The 22,252-nt window shown below is 40.1% G+C and overlaps 2 protein-coding genes across 2 annotated transcripts in view; one reads left to right on the forward strand and one right to left on the reverse strand.

Moving 5' to 3' along the window:
- Positions 1-501: 501 nt before the first annotated feature.
- On the reverse strand, positions 502-10,369 carry LOC130922938 (galectin-related protein B-like). The gene is made up of 5 exons (XM_057848223.1): positions 10,147-10,369; positions 9,859-9,942; positions 9,699-9,787; positions 4,401-4,587; positions 502-2,368 (listed from the first exon to the last, which is right to left on the reverse strand). Exons 1-5 carry the CDS (start codon positions 10,189-10,191, stop codon positions 2,225-2,227), a joined length of 549 nt encoding a protein of 182 aa, XP_057704206.1. The 5' UTR covers positions 10,192-10,369; the 3' UTR covers positions 502-2,224.
- The window catches only part of LOC130922937 (uncharacterized), a 63,132-nt gene continuing 50,863 nt past the window's right edge, over positions 9,984-22,252 (forward strand). The window contains exon 1 of the mRNA XM_057848220.1: positions 9,984-12,586. The gene's annotated coding sequence lies outside the window, so the exon portion shown is untranslated. The remainder of the gene's footprint in view (positions 12,587-22,252) is intronic.

Raw genomic sequence — 22,252 nt, forward strand, 5'->3', positions numbered from 1 at the left:
CCAGTAAATTTTAACCACTTGATGCCCGAATTTATATTTAGCAAAGATGCATGAAGACTTTATTTATGCTGTATTTATTTAAGAGTTTTTAAAAAGGGAGATTTTTTTGTTGTTGCAATCTTTGTGTTCTGAAATGAAAGATTTGTGTTGAATTGATCAATGAGCAATAGGCATCAAGAGAATCGCTAAATTTCATTTCTTAAGCTTTTTAAAGGGAACCTCGGACTTAAAGACTTGTCTTTTACTAAAATATGTTAATAGAAACACATAAAATATTGCCATCGATTTAAAAATCTATTATTTAGTAAATGTTCTAACCTACGGAGGGCGCCATGTTTTAAGCGTGCAATGGACGCTCGGGGTGATGACGTAGATCAGGGGTGCCCAATCCCGGTCTTTGAGAGCCCCTATCCAGCTTGTTTTCTGTGTCTCCCTCCTTTAACACACCTGAATCAAATGATCAGCTCATCAGCAAGCTCTGCAGCAGCCTGATAACGATCCTTATTAGTTTATTCAGGTGTGTTAGAGGAGGGAGACATGGAAAACAAGCTGGATAGGGGCTCTCGAGGACTGGGATTGGGCACCCCTGACGTAGATTGTCACTGTCACTCGACGAATACTACCGGGTTACTGCAATTCCTTCTACGCGGCATGACGTCCAACACACGCACACATCGTTTAAAAGCGGCGAGTACTTACTATTTGTGTATTTATTGAGTCCATTATTACCTTTTTATTGCCTCAAAATACGTTTTGCATGTGCTTCCTTCTCATACTTTTAAGTATTGTGTTTTCTTGTGGTAGCTTTAAAGGAGATACTTGAACTGCTGACCACATTAGTCACATAGCATATTTAAACCAACCTTGTTTGATATTACCACGCTTAAGTATTTTCTTAAGGCATCTTTCGTATGTTCTGTCTGTATGCATCTAAACAAAACAAGCTGAAAGCACACGGAAGTACTTTGGGTGTCAAATTTGCCTCTTGTAGACGTTTTGCCGGTGTAGTACATTTTGACAGGACACCGTTTTTTTCTCCCCTACGCTCATCTCGGCTCATCCCGTCTTTCCTGTTCATTTTGCTTTTGCTGCTCGTTTTGTGGAATATCAACAGTGCTGTCATGCTCATTAATGTTCTTCTCGGGTTCAAATTGAAAGGGTTGAACCGATGACATGTTTATATCGCTAGAGTCATACTCTCGCAGCCCGGCAACGTGACCATGTGACGTCACTGCCCTGCGACGTCAACAATAATGGCGACCTACTAGTTAGACAAATTTTACAAATTGTATAAAAACGAAAACATCAAGAGGGGTTTCAATTTCAAATTATACTAACTCATAATAACGTTTATCTTTTAAGAACTAAAAGTCTTTCTGTCCGTGAATCCCTTTAAAAGTAAATTTAAAAAAATATAAAGGCATTAACAAGTAGAGTTGCGGTGAGGTTTAACTTCTTGCATTTAAAAAAAAAAAAAGTATTTGTATAAATTAAAGTAAAACTTCAAAAAGCATTTAATTACACTTCTTAAAATTTTTGAAAATGCAAGCGGTTTTCAGGAAAGAAAATAGCAATAAACGATGCTCAGAACTTTTTTTAAGTTTTAATAATACTTTTCACAATAACTAAAGTCACAAATAAATTGAAATTGGCTCACAATTAATTGGAAAATATATCTTTTCTATGAGTTAATACTGTAAATAAACTGAAAAAAAATGTAAAGATGCTGTGATATTTCAAATTTGTAATTTAGTGTTAGTGAAATATATTTTTAAATTAAATAAAAAATATAATCCAAACTATTTATACAAAAAAAGAGGGGAACTATTTAAAGATGCTGTGAGCGTTACATTTGAAAAATAAATTGAACATTTTAACCTAAGCTTTTATTAACCTATTGGCTGCAACTGACAACAACAGACGTCAACTCTTTTGGGGATGTCTATCACTGTCAATAGCAGCCAGTGAGTATTAAATAATGCTTTCATTTTAAAACAAGATAGCATGAAAATAGCAAGTAGAGATATTTTTGGGCTTCAAATCAACTAAAACATGAGAAATGGTGAAATGTTGTTAGTCTTTAACATTTAAAGACTATGAAGTGGAGGAGCCTTGTTGTGTATGCTAGCTTTGCATTTGTGTGTGTGTGTGCGTGCTCAAGTCCTTCATGCACACACCCTCAACCTGGCGAGCTTTGCGCATGAGTGTGTGCGTAGATGTGCGGTTAGCCCAGTTTGGTGATCTGTAGGTCTCCGTCTATCCGTACCGTGTCGATGGAGGCCAAAGATTTTACTTTGTGGTAAAAGTCAAAGAGCTGGTGTCCGTCCACGAATATCCGGAACCTCTGGTGCTCGCAGTGGATCTCCACCTAGAAACAGACAAACCATTCAACTTCGGCAATAATAACAACAAAACAGCATCGGTATCAGTCATAATCTGCAGGCACACAGAGTTTTATCATTTGGATGCTCTTACATAAGTTTGCGCAGAACAAAAGCATGAGGTTGAAAATTCTCACAGAGGTATTAGATTTCATTTGACAAACGGCTGAGCGACGCATGTGCTCGTCGTCATCACATTAAGGTTTATTAGAGCAGAATGTGTGACCTTCCTCTGGTCACGTGGGAGAAATTCATCACATATGTTATCTACAGCTGCGCTGGTGCAGAAATAGTAGCATGTATCTGCATGAATGTGGAATTTCCTGTTTGCTTGTTAGTTGCGCAGTGCCGGAAACGTGCATATTTGCTTTTTGGGACCAGCAGATTAGCTCATCCAGTTTATAAACTTGCAATTGCAATCACCCATTTTCTCCTCCCAAGGGCAAGACTTTTTTAAAATTTATTTTAACAAACAAACAATTTTTTTGCCCATCGTAATAGTCATTTTCACTATCATTAATCAATTTTGGAGCAATCTGGAAATAATGACTCGTCCACATAACACTTTTCTTCGGAAAAGTGAACACTCCCCCGATGCTTTTGTACTCCAGTGCGTGTGAAGTCAGCAAAGACCATTTTTACATTGGAAAACATTGTGATTTACATTGCTTTCAATGTGAGTAAACAGCCACTGATCATCACCAAAATATGTGTACATCTCTACCAATACCCATTTTAACTTCTGAAAATATTTCAACGATAAGCCTCTCTGATGGCCAATTAAGCTTTTGAGAAGCTTCGCACCACTATGCATTTTTCCTGTTATGTTTGATGAACACCAGTGTTGTTTTCGTCAATGATGACGATACCGCAAAAATTTCGTCAACGAACATTTATTTTCATGACGATGAAGTGACGATTAATAGCTGGATGCCAGTATTTGTCTGACGAGACTGCCTCACTGTCAACTGCTGCTACTTAACTTCTATTCACCATATTCTATGTGCAATACTTATTTACGTGCAATATCAATTTCCAATAATCAATGCCTTCACTGTCAACTGCTGCTACTTCCCTTCAATGATTTGCACTGCCTGAACATAGGACTACCTCATACACATTTTATATTTATTTAGATGTTATACTTTTATTCTTGCGAGCCACTTTGAGATTTTTACTTGTCCTGCACTGTAAAGGGATATGCTCCACAATTTCATTGTACAACTGTATAATGAAAATAAAGGGCTATTCTATTCTAATGTATTCTAAAATCCGTGCTTTCGAGTCATGTTGACGGTGGCCCTCTATGTCAAATATTTGATTCTTTTACGGTGCTTTAAAGACGCCACGTGATTGAACAGGTCAGCGTGATCATACAATGGCAAGCTTGCGTTTGATTGGTGCAATGGAGTCATGTTATTATTGTTGCGACGTCTCATTGGTGAAATTGGTAGAGCTACTCTTTGCATCACTGGCAAAAAAAATAAAAAATAAATCTAATGTGTAGAATAAAGAGGAGAAATGTAACAACTTGTGCAGCCCAAAGTAGCTGAGTAAGAGTAGCGTTTTTTCTTAACAAATCTACTCAAGTAATAAATATGGCTTAGTAAAATTACTCTTAGAAGTACATTTTTCTCAAAAAGTTACTCAAGTAAGTGTAACGGAGTACATGTAACGCGTTACTACCCACCTCTGCTAATGCAGTGAACTGTCTTGTTGCAACAATCCCAAAGAGAAGTACATCCAATTGTTTTGTCGAGACTGCAATTATTGTGTCGGACAAAACCACAACAAGTTTTATCATCGTCACCGAGACGCGGTTTCGTTTTCATGGACGGAAAACAAGAGACAAGTACTCATTGTCAACGCAAAAGCTGCAATCACGACATGACTCACCGTTTGGATTCACACTTTATCCCCTCAGAAAAATTCTGAGAGCACATTTGCACAAACATGCAATAGTTTCTTTCAACAGATAAAAAAAAGTGTTTTCGTTAATTCATGATGAAGGTGTTTTACCCTGAAAGGCTGATCTGGGATGAAGGGAAAGTAGGCGGTGGAGGCCTCTGCCTCTGTCCACTTGCCGGCCACACGGGCGCTTCGCAGGAACTGACGGTCTGAGAAGCGGGCGGTGAGTTTTAGGGCCACGTCGTAGGCCACCTCCTCCTTGTCCTTGTCCCGGCCGCAGGTCAGGCTCACATCAAAACTGAGAGGGTTAAAGAGAAGGGAAGGGAGTCAACATGGGGGTTGCCAGATGTTTGAATCTGCGGGCTAATCTGGGATGATGGCTGGAATGAATCATAATCTCCACTGCTCATTTGGGCGAGTGCCCTTGTGCACACGTGCGGAAACTGGAAATGAACAAGCTTGAAGGGCTTTACGGACAAAAGTTTTGGGACACCCGAAAGTTACAATGCAATAAGGCTGGGTGATCTGGCCCCAAATTATTATTATACTTTTTCATATTACCCAATAAATGTTACTTTTTGAAACTTGATTTTTCAATTGTTCTTTTTTTTAAATGTTAGTTTAAAGAATGCAACAAACTAGAAAGTAGTTCAGGATTTTACATGTGAAGCAAATATTAACATAAAATACGCCTGCCTTTCAAAAAGAGCACTTATCACAGTGTAAGGGAGAAGGACTCCTCTTCACTATACAGCCTACTGTTGTGTATGAGGACTAAGGATTCAGCTGATTTTTCGGATTAATACGTTTATTTTTCGCATCACGCCAGCCAAACGGCTGCCAAAAAATCTTGCTGTATGAGGGAGAGGCGTGTGCGCCTTTTTGGGGTTTCAAAAGGTTCCCATTCACCGGTGGATATTGGCCAAAACAAGCCCTACTACTGTGGGACCATTGGACTAACGAGGAAGTGGGTAAACATCTTGTTTTGTATTATGTCAAATACGAATACAGCGATTACAAAGTAAACACTACAAACTTTCTTTAAATAAAGGACCACTTACGTTTGATAATTGATAGGCATGTAAAAAGCTCTCCTCACGCACATTAGCTGCACGTTAGCTGCACAACAACTGCAGCCGCCCTCCTCCGGGGAACGAGCTATAAATTGCTCTCCGCCGGGCGGTTTGCCGATCCGCAAAGACAATCGACAACCCAGTCATCATGTCAAATAATCCAGGCTAGTTACGTGTGATTTTCCGCTTCGAAGACTTTGAAACATCACTCGGTTCGGGTTAGCATGTCGGCTAGCTGTCACACCTCTTGGTTTGTTTACATTCTCCGAAGCCGGGGAAGGGAAATGACATACGTCCGATTTAGGTGTCATAAAATATCGTTCGGGAGGTAAAACAGTAAAGGTGAAGTCGACAGTTTTGACCATTATGGAGTAATTTTGCCATGTCGTCCTGAATAAGTGCATTTTTATTATTTCAAATTCAATTTAGAACAAGACTGTTATTTGTCATGAACATGCCATTTATTTAGCAGTTGGGGAAAATACTTGGATAAAAAGAATATCCTGTAAAAATATTGAAGTAAAGAGACAGAAACAATGAAATTTTGCAGATCTCTTCGTTGCATTTTCCTCGTTGTGAATAGTTCCCCCTCGACAGGCTGACTGGTCCTTCTCAAGCCATTTATTTAGCTATTGGGGAAAAAATACTTGGATAAAAAGAATATCCTGTAAAAATATTGGAGTAGAGAAACTGAAACAATGACATTTTGCGGCTCTCATCGTCGCGTTTTCCTCGTTCTGAATAATTCCCCCTCAATGGGCTGTATTGTAAACCGATGAGCCCAGTCTCCCGCTGACGTCATCCACCTGTTGGGGACGCTTGAGCCCTATAATGGTAGGCGTGGCTAACCGGCAGATTAAAAGACTAATTTCTTGTCATCTGCGCTTTGCTAAATTGTTGTATATAGTGGAATTGTCTCAAAATATGATTCTAATTCACATAATAATGCTATTTAAGACTTTTTTTCTCCTGTCGTATGCTTTTTAAGCTAACTTGTGGGGAAAAAAGAATGCAAAGTGTATTCTTGAGTTTAATGCACAGTATATGTAGTTTCTTTTGTTATGTGTCTTTAGTTTCACAGCTGAGCACAACTGTAGTGTAAAAAACAGCTTGAAAACCAACATCATTGAACTCTTTTTAAAGGAAATCGTCTATCATGTCCCAATGCTTTAGTGCAGTTACAACATCAATTTTGTGCTGGTTGTGGTCAGCTGCAGTGAGCAATGAAGTCACTGAGGCGGTTGAACTTTCCATAGAGGGTCAAGTCACACCCAGAGAAGTCGCCAACCCCTCCACCCCGCCCCCTTCCTTGCTAGCTGGTTCTGGAGAGGGAACGCCCTGACTGCCTTAAAAAAGTCGTCATTCTCGTTCATGTGGCGCCCAAAGCAGTAATTATTCATTGGATTCGGGGTGGGTGGGGGTCGAGGGAATCTGCTGGGCAAATCTCGAACAAAAGGGTTTATCTCTTTGAATGAAGAGATGGGCAACACCTTTACAGCCAAGCCAGGGTAATTTTGGGGGGGGGGGGGGGGGGGGGGGCAAAATAGAAAAAACAGGATTCATACAGGTTCCATCAATTGAAATTTAGGACTTTTAAAGACCTTTTTTCAGACCCCTTATTACAGAATTTACAGTCACTTCCGGAACAAATTTCACAGCCAATCTCGCAAAAATTGAATAACTCCTAAAATATCAGAAAATTTCTCGGACATCATTTCATTTATGACCTACCAGAAGAAAGTCAATACATTTTAAAGGACTTCATCAATCAAGGTTGTTAAATTAAAGACTTGAGCCCGTGGGGAACCCTAAAATCATTTGGTACAAGGGACAAAATGACTCACAAAAACAAGTACAATTATAAAAAAATTTTTTTTTTTTTAAATTAATCCCCGACATGCCTTGAAGTCTAGTAATGTGACGGTTAATGTGTCCGACGGCTCATTTTACTCCAACATTATGCAGTGATTTACCACCTAGCGACCTATTGACAGTCTGGAAAATTTGTGGTAGGCGTTGTTGTCTTAATACAAGCAAAAGTATGTTTTAGACACGCAGGTTGATGCACCAACTACCATACAACGACAGTGCACCCAAGACTCCTAGAGCACGCCGTCGTTTCTTTATTCTTCTTCACCACAACATGAAGTAACAACTTTTGATAAGCAGTAAGCAAAGGAATAGGAATGTTTTAAGATAATAAACTGGAACGACTGACAAGTCTGATAGCTGCTTGATCTTAAGGCTGAAGATGAGACTGTTAAACTTTTGAACGGGAAGACACGAGACTCGATGTTTTACGACCGCATCACTGCAATGTTTTGAGTGATGAGAATGCAGCGCACAAAAGCTAACTTTTTAACCCCTTCAGCCTAAGCATGCTGCTGAAGGACATGATGCGTTAGCGTCTCAAAACCTATAAATACACTGAATTTAGTTGCTATTGCCACTTCTGGGAGATGATTCGATTAACATTACTCATCGAAATCAAATCATGAGTTTTGGCACGCCCTCTTTGCTATTTTTGGCTCTTGGAAAATAGCTGACCAAGCGCAACTTGCAAAAGGATAACGTAAAGTGCTCATTTCTCATCAAAAACACATTAACATTAAAAATAAAAAATAAAAGCATTAATATCTCTGACCAAAAATTGAAGTTTGTTCTGGTGTTTGAGTCAAAATCAGCGCAGTTTGTTTGTTTACCCAGCAGAAACAATGCAGGTATGAAGGGATTAAATAGTGTGTGATTAAACAATAAGGTGTCTACATAACATATGTTTTTTTTAAAATAGTTTTTAATAGTTTTTAATTCTTTTTCAAAGATAAACCTTGTTATTAAGTACGTGTCATTGTTCAGTCTGCTTTTAGAGTTCACACCTTATGAGCTCTGGCTCAATCTGCAAGTCTAAAATATTTATGTCAGAAAGTGACTATGGAGAGATTTCTTAGTGGAAAAGTCCAAGCAACTGGACAGACCAAAAAGAGTCTAAATTTTCTAAGGCACAGACAATATTTTGATCAAGTGCATCCCAGCAGCAAGAATCTTGTTTAATAATTGAAAGAAAAAAAAATGTTCAGGCATGTTTAAATGCCAGTACCATTTTAGCCAATCAAATGTCACCATCTCAGATCACGGCTACCCCTTACATATTGGCTAATCACTGTAATATGCACAGTCACTGGCCTATGCACGCTTTAATAGGCTGAAGAGATGAAGCAGACTTCGTCTGAGTCTCAGACGGAGAAAGAGGACAGACAGATACTGCAAAGAGACAAATTTTTCAATTGTATGAGTGTTTTGTGACTGACAGCGCACCTGACGACACGTTTGTCTCCCATTGGCTACGCTACTTGTGTCTAAACATTAGATTTTACATTATCAGAGTTCTAAGAGATTTGTGATTTGCATATTAAGATTCTTTGAGCAACTATTTTTTACACGGTCATTTATACGAACTCTTGTCTGTCATTTTCAAACTCTTTCATCTACTATACTTAACACATTACCTGCCATTGATGGCAATAGGTATTCGATCCATCTTACCAGGTAGGGGCTGGGCAGTGATCATTCAAGACAGTTCAAAATGGAGTGGCCGTCTCTCGCCGTTAATGCCATTGAAACATGATTACAGTGGTCCCTCGCTACTTCGCGCTTCAAACCTCGCACCCTCAGTCCATAGCAGATTTTTTTTCAATAAAAAAAATAATAAATAAAAACAGATGAGCCGTCCCGAGCCAATCACGTAGTCTCACTCTCCCTCCTGCTGCTCTTTGTTGCTCAGGCAGTGCACTGGAGTTGCTTATTAAATTTAATGATGATTGACATACGTTTAATGTTTGTTCTTACCACAAATACGCGGAAGCCAAAGCTTCAAAGTGCCGCATGCGTCAATCATTGTTTCACTTGTTAAACTGTTGCTGTGGCAACTCATTGTGTGCAAGTGAGCGACTTGAGCGGATTTGAGTGGACTCACTCAATGAAGCATATAATAAAGACAAGCATTTTTCTACTTTATTCTTGTTTAAAAATAATTCAGTAACATGTATCATAATAACTACATTTGAAGTGCTTAAAAAACATTTATTAAACTTTATATATACGTAAAAGTTGAATCATGCTTTGGGGAAAAGTGGAGAAAACATGTCTTATATGAATAAATACATTGAACAAAGTAAAATAATAAATAAAAATATTTTGTAAGGGGGGGGCTACTTTGCAATTTTTCACTTATCGTGGAGGGTTTTGGTCCCCATTTACCGCGAAAAACGAGGGACACACCTGTATAAATGGAATGGGCGTCTAATGCCGTCAATGGCATTGGCAAGCAATGACTTACCTGTCTGGCTCCAAGTCCACAATGCCCATCACTATGATCTTCTTGCCGGGCCTCATGCCGCCTCGTATGCGTCCACTGAAGGGTACTGTCTAAAAATAAGGTGTAAGCTTGAACGGTATGAAAAATGGATGAATGGATGCCCCCCTCCATGCAGTCCTACCAGAAGCCGTGCTAAATCCTCCTTGTCAGGTGAGATGAGGCCGACGCTCCCCAATGAGTCATTAAGCTGCTCGTCCTCCACTACCTACAAAATTAATTCATTTTATTCATTGTACTAAACAGAATGAGGGTCCGTGAACACACCACAGGAGCTCCGACGAGCCAGGTGAGCCTCTAAAATTCGCCTCGCCGCGTGCAAAATCTGCACGCACGGAACGGACTCACGCACGCACACAAGAGAATCCATTTTAAAAAGCAATCCGCCTCTTCGGACTGCACAAATACTCACAATCGCGTCGTTTTCTGCTGCCTGCACCGCCATCTTGAGCCGCATAGGATGCTGTCTGTCCCGGTGGAGGAGGAGGGTGAAGACCAGGAGGAGGAGGGGGAGGAAGGAGTTGCCCTGCCTGCCGTTTTGGGAGCGTCGTGTGTCCGCGTCGTGGCACTCCTTCCGGAGCCGTGAGCGGGGCTACTGCGTCGTCGTCTTCCGGTTTGGGGTTGCTGATGGGCGGCCTAGCGAGAGGGCCGAGCAGCAGCGGTAGCCAAAGGGTATTCCCGAATCCCGCCTCGGGTGGTTAACTCAACTGTTGACGTATGCTTTTTTTCATAATTACACACTCCCCGGTTTAATCCCCGTCTGTTGGAGAGGACTAATCACACACTTCACCCAATTACATAACGCGGGCGTGTCTGTGTTTATTTTTAAACTAAGCCCAACACCCATTTTTTAGTTTTTATTTGAAAACCCGTTATGTGTTATAAAAATCATTGAATTTACCTAGTTCTAATTGATTGACAGGGAAAACCCTGCCCCTTTACCAGACGCACCTTCTTTATAAATAATGCAGATACGCTGCTACCTCCAAGTGGACATTTGGTGGCATTACATATAAGTCCAAATAGTACATTCAGTGATCCCTCGTTTTTCGCGGATAATGGGGACCAGAACCTGCCGCGATAAGTTAAAAACCGCGAAGAAGCGCTGCCCCCCATTTTTTTTTGTTTTTTGTTCAATGTATTTACTCAGATCTATCATTGGAAACACATACATATAAGTTTATGTATTAATATGTTTCTTTTTACCTTTTTCCCCATAGTATAAAAAAATGAATATACATACGTATATATATGTACGTGTACACACACACACATATATATATATATATATATATATATATATACATATATACACACACACACACACACTCACCGGCCACTTTATTAGGTACACCATGCTAGTAACGGGCTGGACCCCCTTTTGCCTTCAGAACTGCCTCAATTCTTCGTGGCATAGATTCAACAAGGTGCTGGAAGCATTCCTCAGAGAGTTTGGTCCATATTGACATGATGGCATCACACAGTTGGTGCAGATTTGTCGGCTGCACATCCATGATGCGAATCTCCCGTTCCACCACATCCCAAAGATGCTCTATTGGATTGAGATCTTGTGACTGTGGAGGCCATTTGAGTAAAGTGAACTCATTATCATGTTCAAAAAACCAGTCTGAGATGATTCCAGCTTTATGACACGGCGCATTATCCTGCTGAAAGTAGCCATCAGAAGTTGGGTACATTGTGGTCATAAAGGGATGGACATGGTCAGCAACAATACTCAGGTAGGCTGTGGTGTTCCAACGATGCTCAATTGGTACCAAGGGGCCCAAAAAGTGCCAAGAAAATATTCCCCACACCGTTACACCACCACCACCAGCCTGAATCATACAAGGCAGGATGGATCCATGCTTTCATGTTGTTGACGCCAAATTCTGACTTTACCATCCGAATGTTGCAGCAGAAATCGAGACTCATCAGACCAGGCAACGTTTTTCCAATCTTCTATTGTACAATTTCGATGAGCTTGTGCAAATTGTAGCCTCAGTTTCCTGTTCTTAGCTGAAATGAGTGGCACCCGGCATGGTCTTCTGCTGCTGTAGCCCATCTGCCTAAAAGTTTGACTTACTGTACGTTCAGAGATGCTCTTCTGCCTACCATGGTTGTAACGGGTGGTTGAGTCACTGTTGCCTTTCTATCAGCTCGAACCAGTCTGTCCATTCTCCTCTGACCTCTTGCATCAACAAGGCATTTCCGCCCACTGAACTGCCGCTCACTGGATGTTTTTTCTTTTTCGGACCATTCTCTGTAAACCCTAGAGATGGTTGTGCGTGAAAATCCCAGTAGATTAGTAGTTTCTGAAATACTCAGACCAGCCCTTCTGGCACCAACAACCATCCCAAGTTCAAAGTCACTCAAATCACCTTTCTTCCCCATACTGATGCTCGGTTTGAACTGCAGGAGATTGTCTTAAAGGGCAACTGAAGACCTTTCCGGATTTTGGTGTAATTTTATGAATATAAACTTTGGACGAGTTCATCAAAACAACCATGACATTATCAACACGTAATTGTAAGGATAATTTGCGTTTTTTTAGTTTTTTTGCACTCCGTTAATGGTCCCGTCGCAAACCCGGAAGTGTGACGTAGGCAACAGAAGACTACCCACAGCTAGCATAGCAGCAACAACGATGTCAGTGATATTTCCACCAAAGGTAACCATTCAGGATTGCTCTTTCATGACGCTACCGATGGCAAAGGCTCCCAGGAAAGATGAACTACAATTAATCCCTACATGTTTGAACCTGAGGCGTCAGATGACGGCGATTTACTTGACACAGCAGATGGCGTCATGACGCCAATTGACAGCTCGACACTTCACGAACGGGAGAGTGAGTGGTAAGTCCAGCATCGTTATTTTTTTATTAGAATGCGATTACATGGTTGTATATTTTTCCATGCTCTACACATAGCTGAAACTGGATATTAGGTAATGGGACAGCTCCTACCAATCTAAATATGATAAAGCTAGCCCAAATGTGGCCAAATGAATGATATGTTATTGATATTTCAAAATAAATGACAAAACCATTTTAAGGAGCGCCGGGAAACTCATCAAACACATGTCAGAACTCCCGGCACAGCCCAAATATGCCAAAAAAGTAAACTTTTGAGAAAAGTCCATTTTTGACTTTTTTGTAAGGGGGGGTGCTTACGCATTTTTTCAAAATTTCAAAAACGGTCAAAAGACACTTTTAGGCCAAGGACCGCCGGGAAACGTTCCAAAAACATGTCAGGACTCTCGGCACAGCCCAAATACGCCAAAAAAGTTGACTTTTGAGAAAAGTCAATTTTTGACTTTTTTGTAAGGGGGGGTGCTTACGCATTTTTTTCAAAATTTCAAAAACGGTCAAAAGACACTTTTGGGCCAAGGACCGCCGGGAAACGTTTCAAAAACATGTCAGGACTCTCGGCACAGCCCAAATACGCCAAAAAAGTTGACTTTTGAGAAAAGTCAATTTTTGACTTTTCAGTAAGGGGGGGGGGTGCTTACGCATTTTTTCAAAATTTCAAAAACGGTCAAAAGACACTTTTTGGCCAAGGACCGCCGGGAAACGTTCCAAAAACATGTCAGGACTCTCGGCACAGCCCAAATACACCAAAAAAGTTGACTTTTGAGAAAAGTCCATTTTTGACTTTTTTGTAAGGGGGGGTGCTTGCGCATTTTTTCAAAATTTCAAAAACGGTCAAAAAATACTTTTGGGCCTAGGACCGCCGGGAAACGTTCCAAAAACATGTCAGGACTCTCGGCACAGCCCAAATATGCCAAAAAAAGTTGACTTTTGAGAAAAGGCCATTTTTGACTTTTTAGTAAGGGGGGGTGCTTACGCATTTTTTCAAAATTTCAAAAACGGTCAAAAAATACTTTTGGGCCTAGGAGCGCCGGGAAACTCATCAAAAACATGTCAGAACTCCCGGCAAAGCCCAAATATGCCAAAAAAGTAAACTTTTGAGAAAAGTCCATTTTTGACTTTTTTGTAAGGGGGGGTGCTTACGCATTTTTTCAAAATTTCAAAAACGGTCAAAAAACACTTTTGGGCCTAGGACCGCCAGGAAACGTTCCAAAAACATGTCAGGTCTCTCGGGACAGCCGAAATATGCCAAAAAATTTGACTTTTGAGAAAAGTCAATTTTTGACTTTTTTGTAAGGGGGGGTGCTTACGCATTTTTTCAAAATTTCAAAAACTGTCAAAAGACACTTTTGGGCCAAGGACCGCCGGGAAACGTTCCAAAAACATGTCAGGACTCTCGGCACAGCCCAAATATGCCAAAAAAAGTTGACTATTGAGAAAAGGCCATTTTTGACTTTTTAGTAAGGGGGGGGTGCTTACGCATTTTTTCAAAATTTCAAAAATGGTCAAAAAATACTTTTGGGCCTAGGAGCGCCGGGACACTCATCAAACACATGTCAGAACTCCCGGCACAGCCCAAATATGCCAAAAAAGTAAACTTTTGAGAAAAGTCCATTTTTGACTTTTTTGTAAGGGGGGGTGCTTACGCATTTTTTCAAAATTTCAAAAACGGTCAAAAAACACTTTTGGGACTAGGACCGCCGGGAAACGTTCCAAAAACATGTCAGGACTCTCGGCACAGCCCAAATATGCCAAAAAAGTTGACTTTTGAGAAAAGTCCATTTTTGACTTTTTTGTAAGGGGGGGTACTTACGCATTTTTCATAATTTCAAAAACGGTAAAAAATCATTTTTTCGCCAAGGAGCGCCGGGAAACATTCCAAAAACATGTCAGGACTCTCGGCACAGCCCAATTATGCCCAAAAAGTTGACTTTTGAGAAAAGTCCATTTTTGACTTTTTTGTAAGGGGGGGTACTTACGCATTTTTCAAAATTTCAGAAACGGTAAAAAAAAATGTTTGTGCCAAGGAGCGCCGGGAAACGTTCTAAAAACATATCAGGACTCTCGGCAGAGCCCAAATATGCCCAAAAAGTTGACTTTTGAGAAAAGTCCATTTTTGACTTTTTTGTAAGGGGGGGTACTTACACATTTTTCAAAATTTCAAAAACGGTCAAAAATCATTTTTTCGCCAAGGAGCGCCAGGAAACGTTCTAAAAACATGTCAGGACTCTCGGCACAGCCCAAATAGGCCAAAACAGTTGACTTTTGAGAAAAGTCCATTTTTGACTTTTTTGTAAGGGGGGGTACTTACGCATTTTTCAAAATTTCAGAAACGGTAAAAAAAAATGTTTGTGCCAAGGAGCGCCGGGAAACGATCTAAAAACATGTCAGGACTCTCGGCAGAGCCCAAATATGCCCAAAAAGTTGACTTTTGAGAAAAGTCCATTTTTGACTTTTTTGTAAGGGGGGGTACTTACGCATTTTTCAAAATTTCCAAAACGGTCAAAAAACACTTTTGGGCCAAGGAGCGCCGGGAAACGTTCTAAAAACATGTCAGGACTCTCGGCAGAGCCCAAATATGCCCAAAAAGTTGACTTTTGAGAAAAGTCAATTTTTGACATTTTTGTAAGGGGGTACTTACGCATTTTTCAAAATTTCAAAAACGGTCAAAAATCATTTTTTCGCCAAGGAGCGCCGGGAAACGTTCTAAAAACATGTCAGGACTCTCGGCAGAGCCTAAATATGCCCAAAAAGTTGACTTTTGAGAAAAGTCCATTTTTGACTTTTTTGTAAGGGGGGGTACTTACGCATTTTTCAAAATTTCAAAAACGGTCAAAAAACACTTTTGGGCCAAGGAGCGCCGGGAAACGTTCTAAAAACATGTCAGGACTCTCGGCAGAGCCCAAATATGCCAATAAAGTTGACTTTTGAGAAAAGTCAATTTTTGACTTTTTTGTAAGGGGGGGTACTTACGCATTTTTCAAAATTTCAAAAACGGTCAAAAAAAACGTTTGTACCAAGGAGCGCCGGGAAACTTTCTAAAAACATGTCAGGACTCTCGGCAGAGCCCAAATATGCCCAAAAAGTTGACTTTTGAGAAAAGTCCATTTTTGACTTTTTTGTAAGGGGGGGTACTTACGCATTTTTCAAAATTTCAAAAACGGTCAAAAATCACTTTTGGGCCAAGGAGCGCTTAGAAACGTTCTAAAAACATGTCAGGACTCTCGGCAGAGCCCAAATATGCCCATAATGTTGACTTTTGATAAAAGTCCATTTTTGACTTTTTTGTAAGGGGGGGTACTTACGCATTTTTCAAAATTTCAAAAACGGTCAAAAATCACTTTTGGGCCAAGGAGCGCTGGGAAACGTTCTAAAACAATGTCAGGACTCTCGGCAGAGCCCAAATATGCCCAAAAAGTTGACTTTTGAGAAAAGTCAATTTTTTACTTTTTTGTAAGGGGGGGTACTTAGGCATTTTTCAAAATTTCAAAAACGGTCAAAAAACACTTTTTGGCCAAGGAGCGCCGCGAAACGTTCTAAAAACAAATCAGGACTCTCGGCACAGCCCAAATAGGCCAAAACAGTTGACTTTTGAGAAAAGTCCATTTTTGACTTTTTTGTAAGGGGGGGTACTTACGCATTTTTCAAAATTTCAAAAACGGTAAAAAAAAATGTTTGTGCCAAGGAGCGCCGGGAAACGTTCTAAAAACATGTCAGGACTCTCGGCAGAGCCCAAATATGCCGAAAAAGTTGACTTTTGAGAAAAGTCCATTTTTTACTTTTTTGTAAGGGGGGGGTACTTACGCATTTTTCAAAATTTCAAAAACGGTCAAAAATCACTTTTGGGCCAAGGAGCGCTTAGAAACATTCTAAAAACATGTCAGGACTCTCGGCAGAGCCCAAATATGCCAATAAAGTTGACTTTTGAGAAAAGTCAATTTTTGACTTTTTTGTAAGGGGGGGTACTTACGCATTTTTCAAAATTTCAAAAACGGTCAAAAAAAACGTTTGTACCAAGGAGCGCCGGGAAACGTTCTAAAAACATGTCAGGACTCTCGGCAGAGCCCAAATATGCCCAAAAAGTTGACTTTTGAGAAAAGTCCATTTTTGACTTTTTTGTAAGGGGGGGGTACTTACGCATTTTTCAAAATTTCAAAAACGGTCAAAAATCACTTTTGGGCCAAGGAGCGCTGGGAAACGTTCTAAAAACATGTCAGGACTCTCGGCAGAGCCCAAATATGCCCAAAAAGTTGACTTTTGAGAAAAGTCAATTTTTGACTTTTTTGTAAGGGGGGGTACTTACGCATTTTTCAAAATTTCAAAAACGGTCAAAAATCACTTTTGGGCCAAGGAGCGCTGGGAAACATTCTAAAAACATGTCAGGACTCTCGGCAGAGCCCAAATATGCCCAAAAAGTTGACTTTTGAGAAAAGTCCATTTTTGACTTTTTTGTAAGGGGGGGTACTTACGCATTTTTCAAAATTTCAAAAACGGTCCAAAATCACTTTTGGGCCAAGGAGCGCTGGGAAACGTTCTAAAAACATGTCAGGACTCTCGGCAGAGCCCAAATATGCCAAAAAAGTTGACTTTTGAGAAAAGTCCATTTTTGACTTTTTTGTAAGGGGGGGTACTTACGCATTTTTCAAAATTTCAAAAACGGTCAAAAATCACTTTTGGGGCAAGGAGCGCTGGGAAACGTTCTAAAAATATGTCAGGACTCTCGGCAGAGCCCAAATATGCCAAAAAAGTTGACTTTTGAGAAAAGTCCATTTTTGACTTTTTTGTAAGGGGGGGTACTTACGCATTTTTCAAAATTTCAAAAACGGTCAAAAATCACTTTTGGGCCAAGGAGCGCCGGGAAACGTTCTAAAAACATGTCAGGACTCTCGGCAGAGCCCAAATTTGCCCAAAAAGTTGACTTTTGAGAAAAGTCAATTTTTGACTTTTTTGTAAGGGGGGGGTACTTACGCATTTTTCAAAATTTCAAAAACGGTCAAAAAACACTTTTGGGCCAAGGAGCGCCGCGAAACGTTCTAAAAACATGTCAGGACTCTCGGCAGAGCCTAAATATGCCCAAAAAGTTGACTTTTGAGAAAAGTCCATTTTTGACTTTTTTGTAAGGGGGGGTACTTACGCATTTTTCAAAATTTCAAAAACGGTCAAAAAACACTTTTGGGCCAAGGAGCGCCGGGAAACGTTCTAAAAACATGTCAGGACTCTCGGCAGAGCCCAAATATGCCAATAAAGTTGACTTTTGAGAAAAGTCAATTTTTGACTTTTTTGTAAGGGGGGGGTACTTACGCATTTTTCAAAATTTCAAAAACGGTCAAAAAAAACGTTTGTACCAAGGAGCGCCGGGAAACTTTCTAAAAACATGTCAGGACTCTCGGCAGAGCCCAAATATGCCCAAAAAGTTGACTTTTGAGAAAAGTCCATTTTTGACTTTTTTGTAAGGGGGGGTACTTACGCATTTTTCAAAATTTCAAAAACGGTCAAAAATCACTTTTGGGCCAAGGAGCGCTTAGAAACGTTCTAAAAACATGTCAGGACTCTCGGCAGAGCCCAAATATGCCCATAATGTTGACTTTTGATAAAAGTCCATTTTTGACTTTTTTGTAAGGGGGGGTACTTACGCATTTTTCAAAATTTCAAAAACGGTCAAAAATCACTTTTGGGCCAAGGAGCGCTGGGAAACGTTCTAAAACAATGTCAGGACTCTCGGCAGAGCCCAAATATGCCCAAAAAGTTGACTTTTGAGAAAAGTCAATTTTTGACATTTTTGTAAGGGGGGGTACTTAGGCATTTTTCAAAATTTCAAAAATGGTCAAAAAACACTTTTGGGCCAAGGAGCGCCGCGAAACGTTCTAAAAACACATCAGGACTCTCGGCACAGCCCAAATAGGCCAAAACAGTTGACTTTTGAGAAAAGTCCATTTTTGACTTTTTTGTAAGGGGGTGTACTTACGCATTTTTCAAAATTTCAAAAACGGTAAAAAAAAATGTTTGTGCCAAGGAGCGCCGGGAAACGTTCTAAAAACATGTCAGGACTCTCGGCAGAGCCCAAATATGCCCAAAAAGTTGACTTTTGATAAAAGTCAATTTTTGACTTTTTTGTAAGGGGGGGTACTTACGCATTTTTCAAAATTTCAAAAACGGTCAAAAATCACTTTTGGGCAAAGGAGCGCTGGGAAACGTTCTAAAAACATGTCAGGACTCTCGGCAGAGCCCAAATATGCCAAAAAAGTTGACTTTTGAGAAAAGTCCATTTTTGACTTTTTTGTAAGGGGGGGTACTTACGCATTTTTCAAAATTTTAAAAACGGTCAAAAATCACTTTTGGGCCAAGGAGCGCTGGGAAACGTTCTAAAAACATGTCAGGACTCTCGGCAGAGCCCAAATATGCCCAAAAAGTTGACTTTTGAGAAAAGTCCATTTTTGACTTTTTTGTAAGGGGGGGTACTTACGCATTTTTCAAAATTTCAAAAACGGTCAAAAATCACTTTTGGGCCAAGGAGCGCTGGGAAACGTTCTAAAAACATGTCAGGACTCTCGGCAGAGCCTAAATATGCCCAAAAAGTTGATTTTTGAGAAAAGTCCATTTTTGACTTTTTTGTAAGGGGGGGGGGTACTTACGCATTTTTCAAAATTTCAAAAACGGTCAAAAATCATTTTTTCGCCAAGGAGCGCCAGGAAACGTTCTAAAAACATGTCAGGACTCTCGGCACAGCCCAAATAGGCCAAAACAATTGACTTTTGAGAAAAGTCCATTTTTGACTTTTTTGTAAGGGGGGGTACTTACGCATTTTTCAAAATTTCAAAAACGGTCAAAAAACACTTTTGGGCAAAGGAGCGCCGGGAAACGTTATAAAAACATGTCAGGACTCTCGGCACAGCCCAATTATGCCCAAAAAGTTGACTTTTGAGAAAAGTCCATTTTTGACTTTTTTGTAAGGGGGGGTACTTACGCATTTTTCTAAATTTCAAAAACGGTCAAAAATCACTTTTGGGCCAAGGAGCGCTGGGAAACGTTCTAAAAACATGTCAGGACTCTCGGCAGAGCCCAAATATGCCCAAAAAGTTGACTTTTGAGAAAAGTCCATTTTTGACTTTTTTGTAAGGGGGGGTACTTACGCATTTTTCAAAATTTCAAAAACGGTCAAAAATCACTTTTGGGCCAAGGAGCGCTGGGAAACGTTCTAAAAACATGTCAGGACTCTCGGCAGAGCCCAAATATGCCCAAAAAGTTGACTTTTGAGAAAAGTCAATTTTTGACTTTTTTGTAAGGGGGGGTACTTACGCATTTTTCAAAATTTCAAAAACGGTCAAAAATCACTTTTGGGCCAAGGAGCGCTGGGAAACATTCTAAAAACATGTCAGGACTCTCGGCAGAGCCCAAATATGCCCAAAAAGTTGACTTTTGAGAAAAGTCCATTTTTGACTTTTTTGTAAGGGGGGGTACTTACGCATTTTTCAAAATTTCAAAAACGGTCAAAAATCACTTTTGGGCCAAGGAGCGCTGGGAAACGTTCTAAAAACATGTCAGGACTCTCGGCAGAGCCCAAATATGCCCAAAAAGTTGACTTTTGAGAAAAGTCCATTTTTGACTTTTTTGTAAGGGGGGGTACTTACGCATTTTTCAAAATTTCAAAAACGGTCAAAAATCACTTTTGGGCCAAGGAGCGCTGGGAAACGTTCTAAAAACATGTCAGGACTCTCGGCAGAGCCCAAATATGCCAAAAAAGTTGACTTTTGAGAAAAGTCCATTTTTGACTTTTTTGTAAGGGGGGGTACTTACGCATTTTTCAAAATTTCAAAAACGGTCAAAAATCACTTTTGGGCCAAGGAGCGCCGGGAAACGTTCTAAAAACATGTCAGGACTCTCGGCAGAGCCCAAATTTGCCCAAAAAGTTGACTTTTGAGAAAAGTCAATTTTTGACTTTTTTGTAAGGGGGGGTACTTACGCATTTTTCAAAATTTCAAAAACGGTCAAAAAACACTTTTGGGCCAAGGAGCGCCGCGAAACGTTCTAAAAACAAATCAGGACTCTCGGCACAGCCCAAATAGGCCAAAACAGTTGACTTTTGAGAAAAGTCCATTTTTGACTTTTTTGTAAGGGGGGGTACTTACGCATTTTTCAAAATTTCAAAAACGGTAAAAAAAAATGTTTGTGCCAAGGAGCGCCGGGAAACTTTCTAAAAACATGTCAGGACTCTCGGCAGAGCCCAAATATGCCCAAAAAGTTGACTTTTGAGAAAAGTCCATTTTTGACTTTTTTGTAAGGGGGGGTACTTACGCATTTTTCAAAATTTCAAAAACGGTCAAAAATCACTTTTGGGCCAAGGAGCGCTTAGAAACGTTCTAAAAACATGTCAGGACTCTCGGCAGAGCCCAAATATGCCCATAATGTTGACTTTTGATAAAAGTCCATTTTTGACTTTTTTGTAAGGGGGGGTACTTACGCATTTTTCAAAATTTCAAAAACGGTCAAAAATCACTTTTGGGCCAAGGAGCGCTGGGAAACGTTCTAAAACAATGTCAGGACTCTCGGCAGAGCTCAAATATGCCCAAAAAGTTGACTTTTGAGAAAAGTCAATTTTTGACTTTTTTGTAAGGGGGGGTACTTAGGCATTTTTCAAAATTTCAAAAACGGTCAAAAATCACTTTTGGGCAAAGGAGCGCTGGGAAACGTTCTAAAAACACATCAGGACTCTCGGCACAGCCCAAATAGGCCAAAACAGTTGACTTTTGAGAAAAGTCAATTTTTGACTTTTTTGTAAGGGGGGGTACTTACGCATTTTTCAAAATTTCAAAAACGGTAAAAAAAAATGTTTGTGCCAAGGAGCGCCGGGAAACGTTCTAAAAACATGTCAGGACTCTCGGCAGAGCCCAAATATGCCCAAAAAGTTGACTTTTGATAAAAGTCAATTTTTGACTTTTTTGTAAGGGGGGGTACTTACGCATTTTTCAAAATTTCAAAAACGGTCAAAAATCACTTTTGGGCAAAGGAGCGCTGGGAAACATTCTAAAAACATGTCAGGACTCTCGGCAGAGCCCAAATATGCCAAAAAAGTTGACTTTTGAGAAAAGTCCATTTTTGACTTTTTTGTAAGGGGGGGTACTTACGCATTTTTCAAAATTTCAAAAACGGTCAAAAATCACTTTTGGGCCAAGGAGCGCTGGGAAACATTCTAAAAACATGTCAGGACTCTCGGCAGAGCCCAAATATGCCCAAAAAGTTGACTTTTGAGAAAAGTCCATTTTTGACTTTTTTGTAAGGGGGGGTACTTACGCATTTTTCAAAATTTCAAAAACGGTCAAAAATCACTTTTGGGCCAAGGAGCGCTGGGAAACGTTCTAAAAACATGTCAGGACTCTCGGCAGAGCCCAAATATGCCAAAAAAGTTGACTTTTGAGAAAAGTCCATTTTTGACTTTTTTGTAAGGGGGGGTACTTACGCATTTTTCAAAATTTCAAAAACGGTCAAAAATCACTTTTGGGCCAAGGAGCGCTGGGAAACGTTCTAAAAACATGTCAGGACTCTCGGCAGAGCCCAAATATGCCCAAAAAGTTGACTTTTGAGAAAAGTCCATTTTTGACTTTTTGTAAGGGGGGGTACTTACGCATTTTTCAAAATTTCAAAAACGGTCCAAAAT

Source organism: Corythoichthys intestinalis, chromosome 10, assembly GCF_030265065.1.
Source record: "Corythoichthys intestinalis isolate RoL2023-P3 chromosome 10, ASM3026506v1, whole genome shotgun sequence".
In the NCBI taxonomy this organism is placed as follows: Eukaryota; Metazoa; Chordata; class Actinopteri; order Syngnathiformes; family Syngnathidae; genus Corythoichthys; species Corythoichthys intestinalis.

What these genes read in the sequence shown, in the direction of transcription:
- LOC130922938 (XM_057848223.1), bottom strand. Translation starts at nt 10,191, where the DNA reads ATGCGGCTCAAGATGGCGGTGCAGGCAGCAGAAAACGACGCGATT. An exon ending in AGGATTTAGCACGGCTTCTG is followed by an intron (nt 9,788 to 9,858) that starts GTAGGACTGCAT and finishes CCTTATTTTTAG; the next exon opens with ACAGTACCCTTCAGTGGACG. An exon ending in GTGGACTTGGAGCCAGACAG is followed by an intron (nt 4,588 to 9,698) that starts GTAAGTCATTGC and finishes TAACCCTCTCAG; the next exon opens with TTTTGATGTGAGCCTGACCT.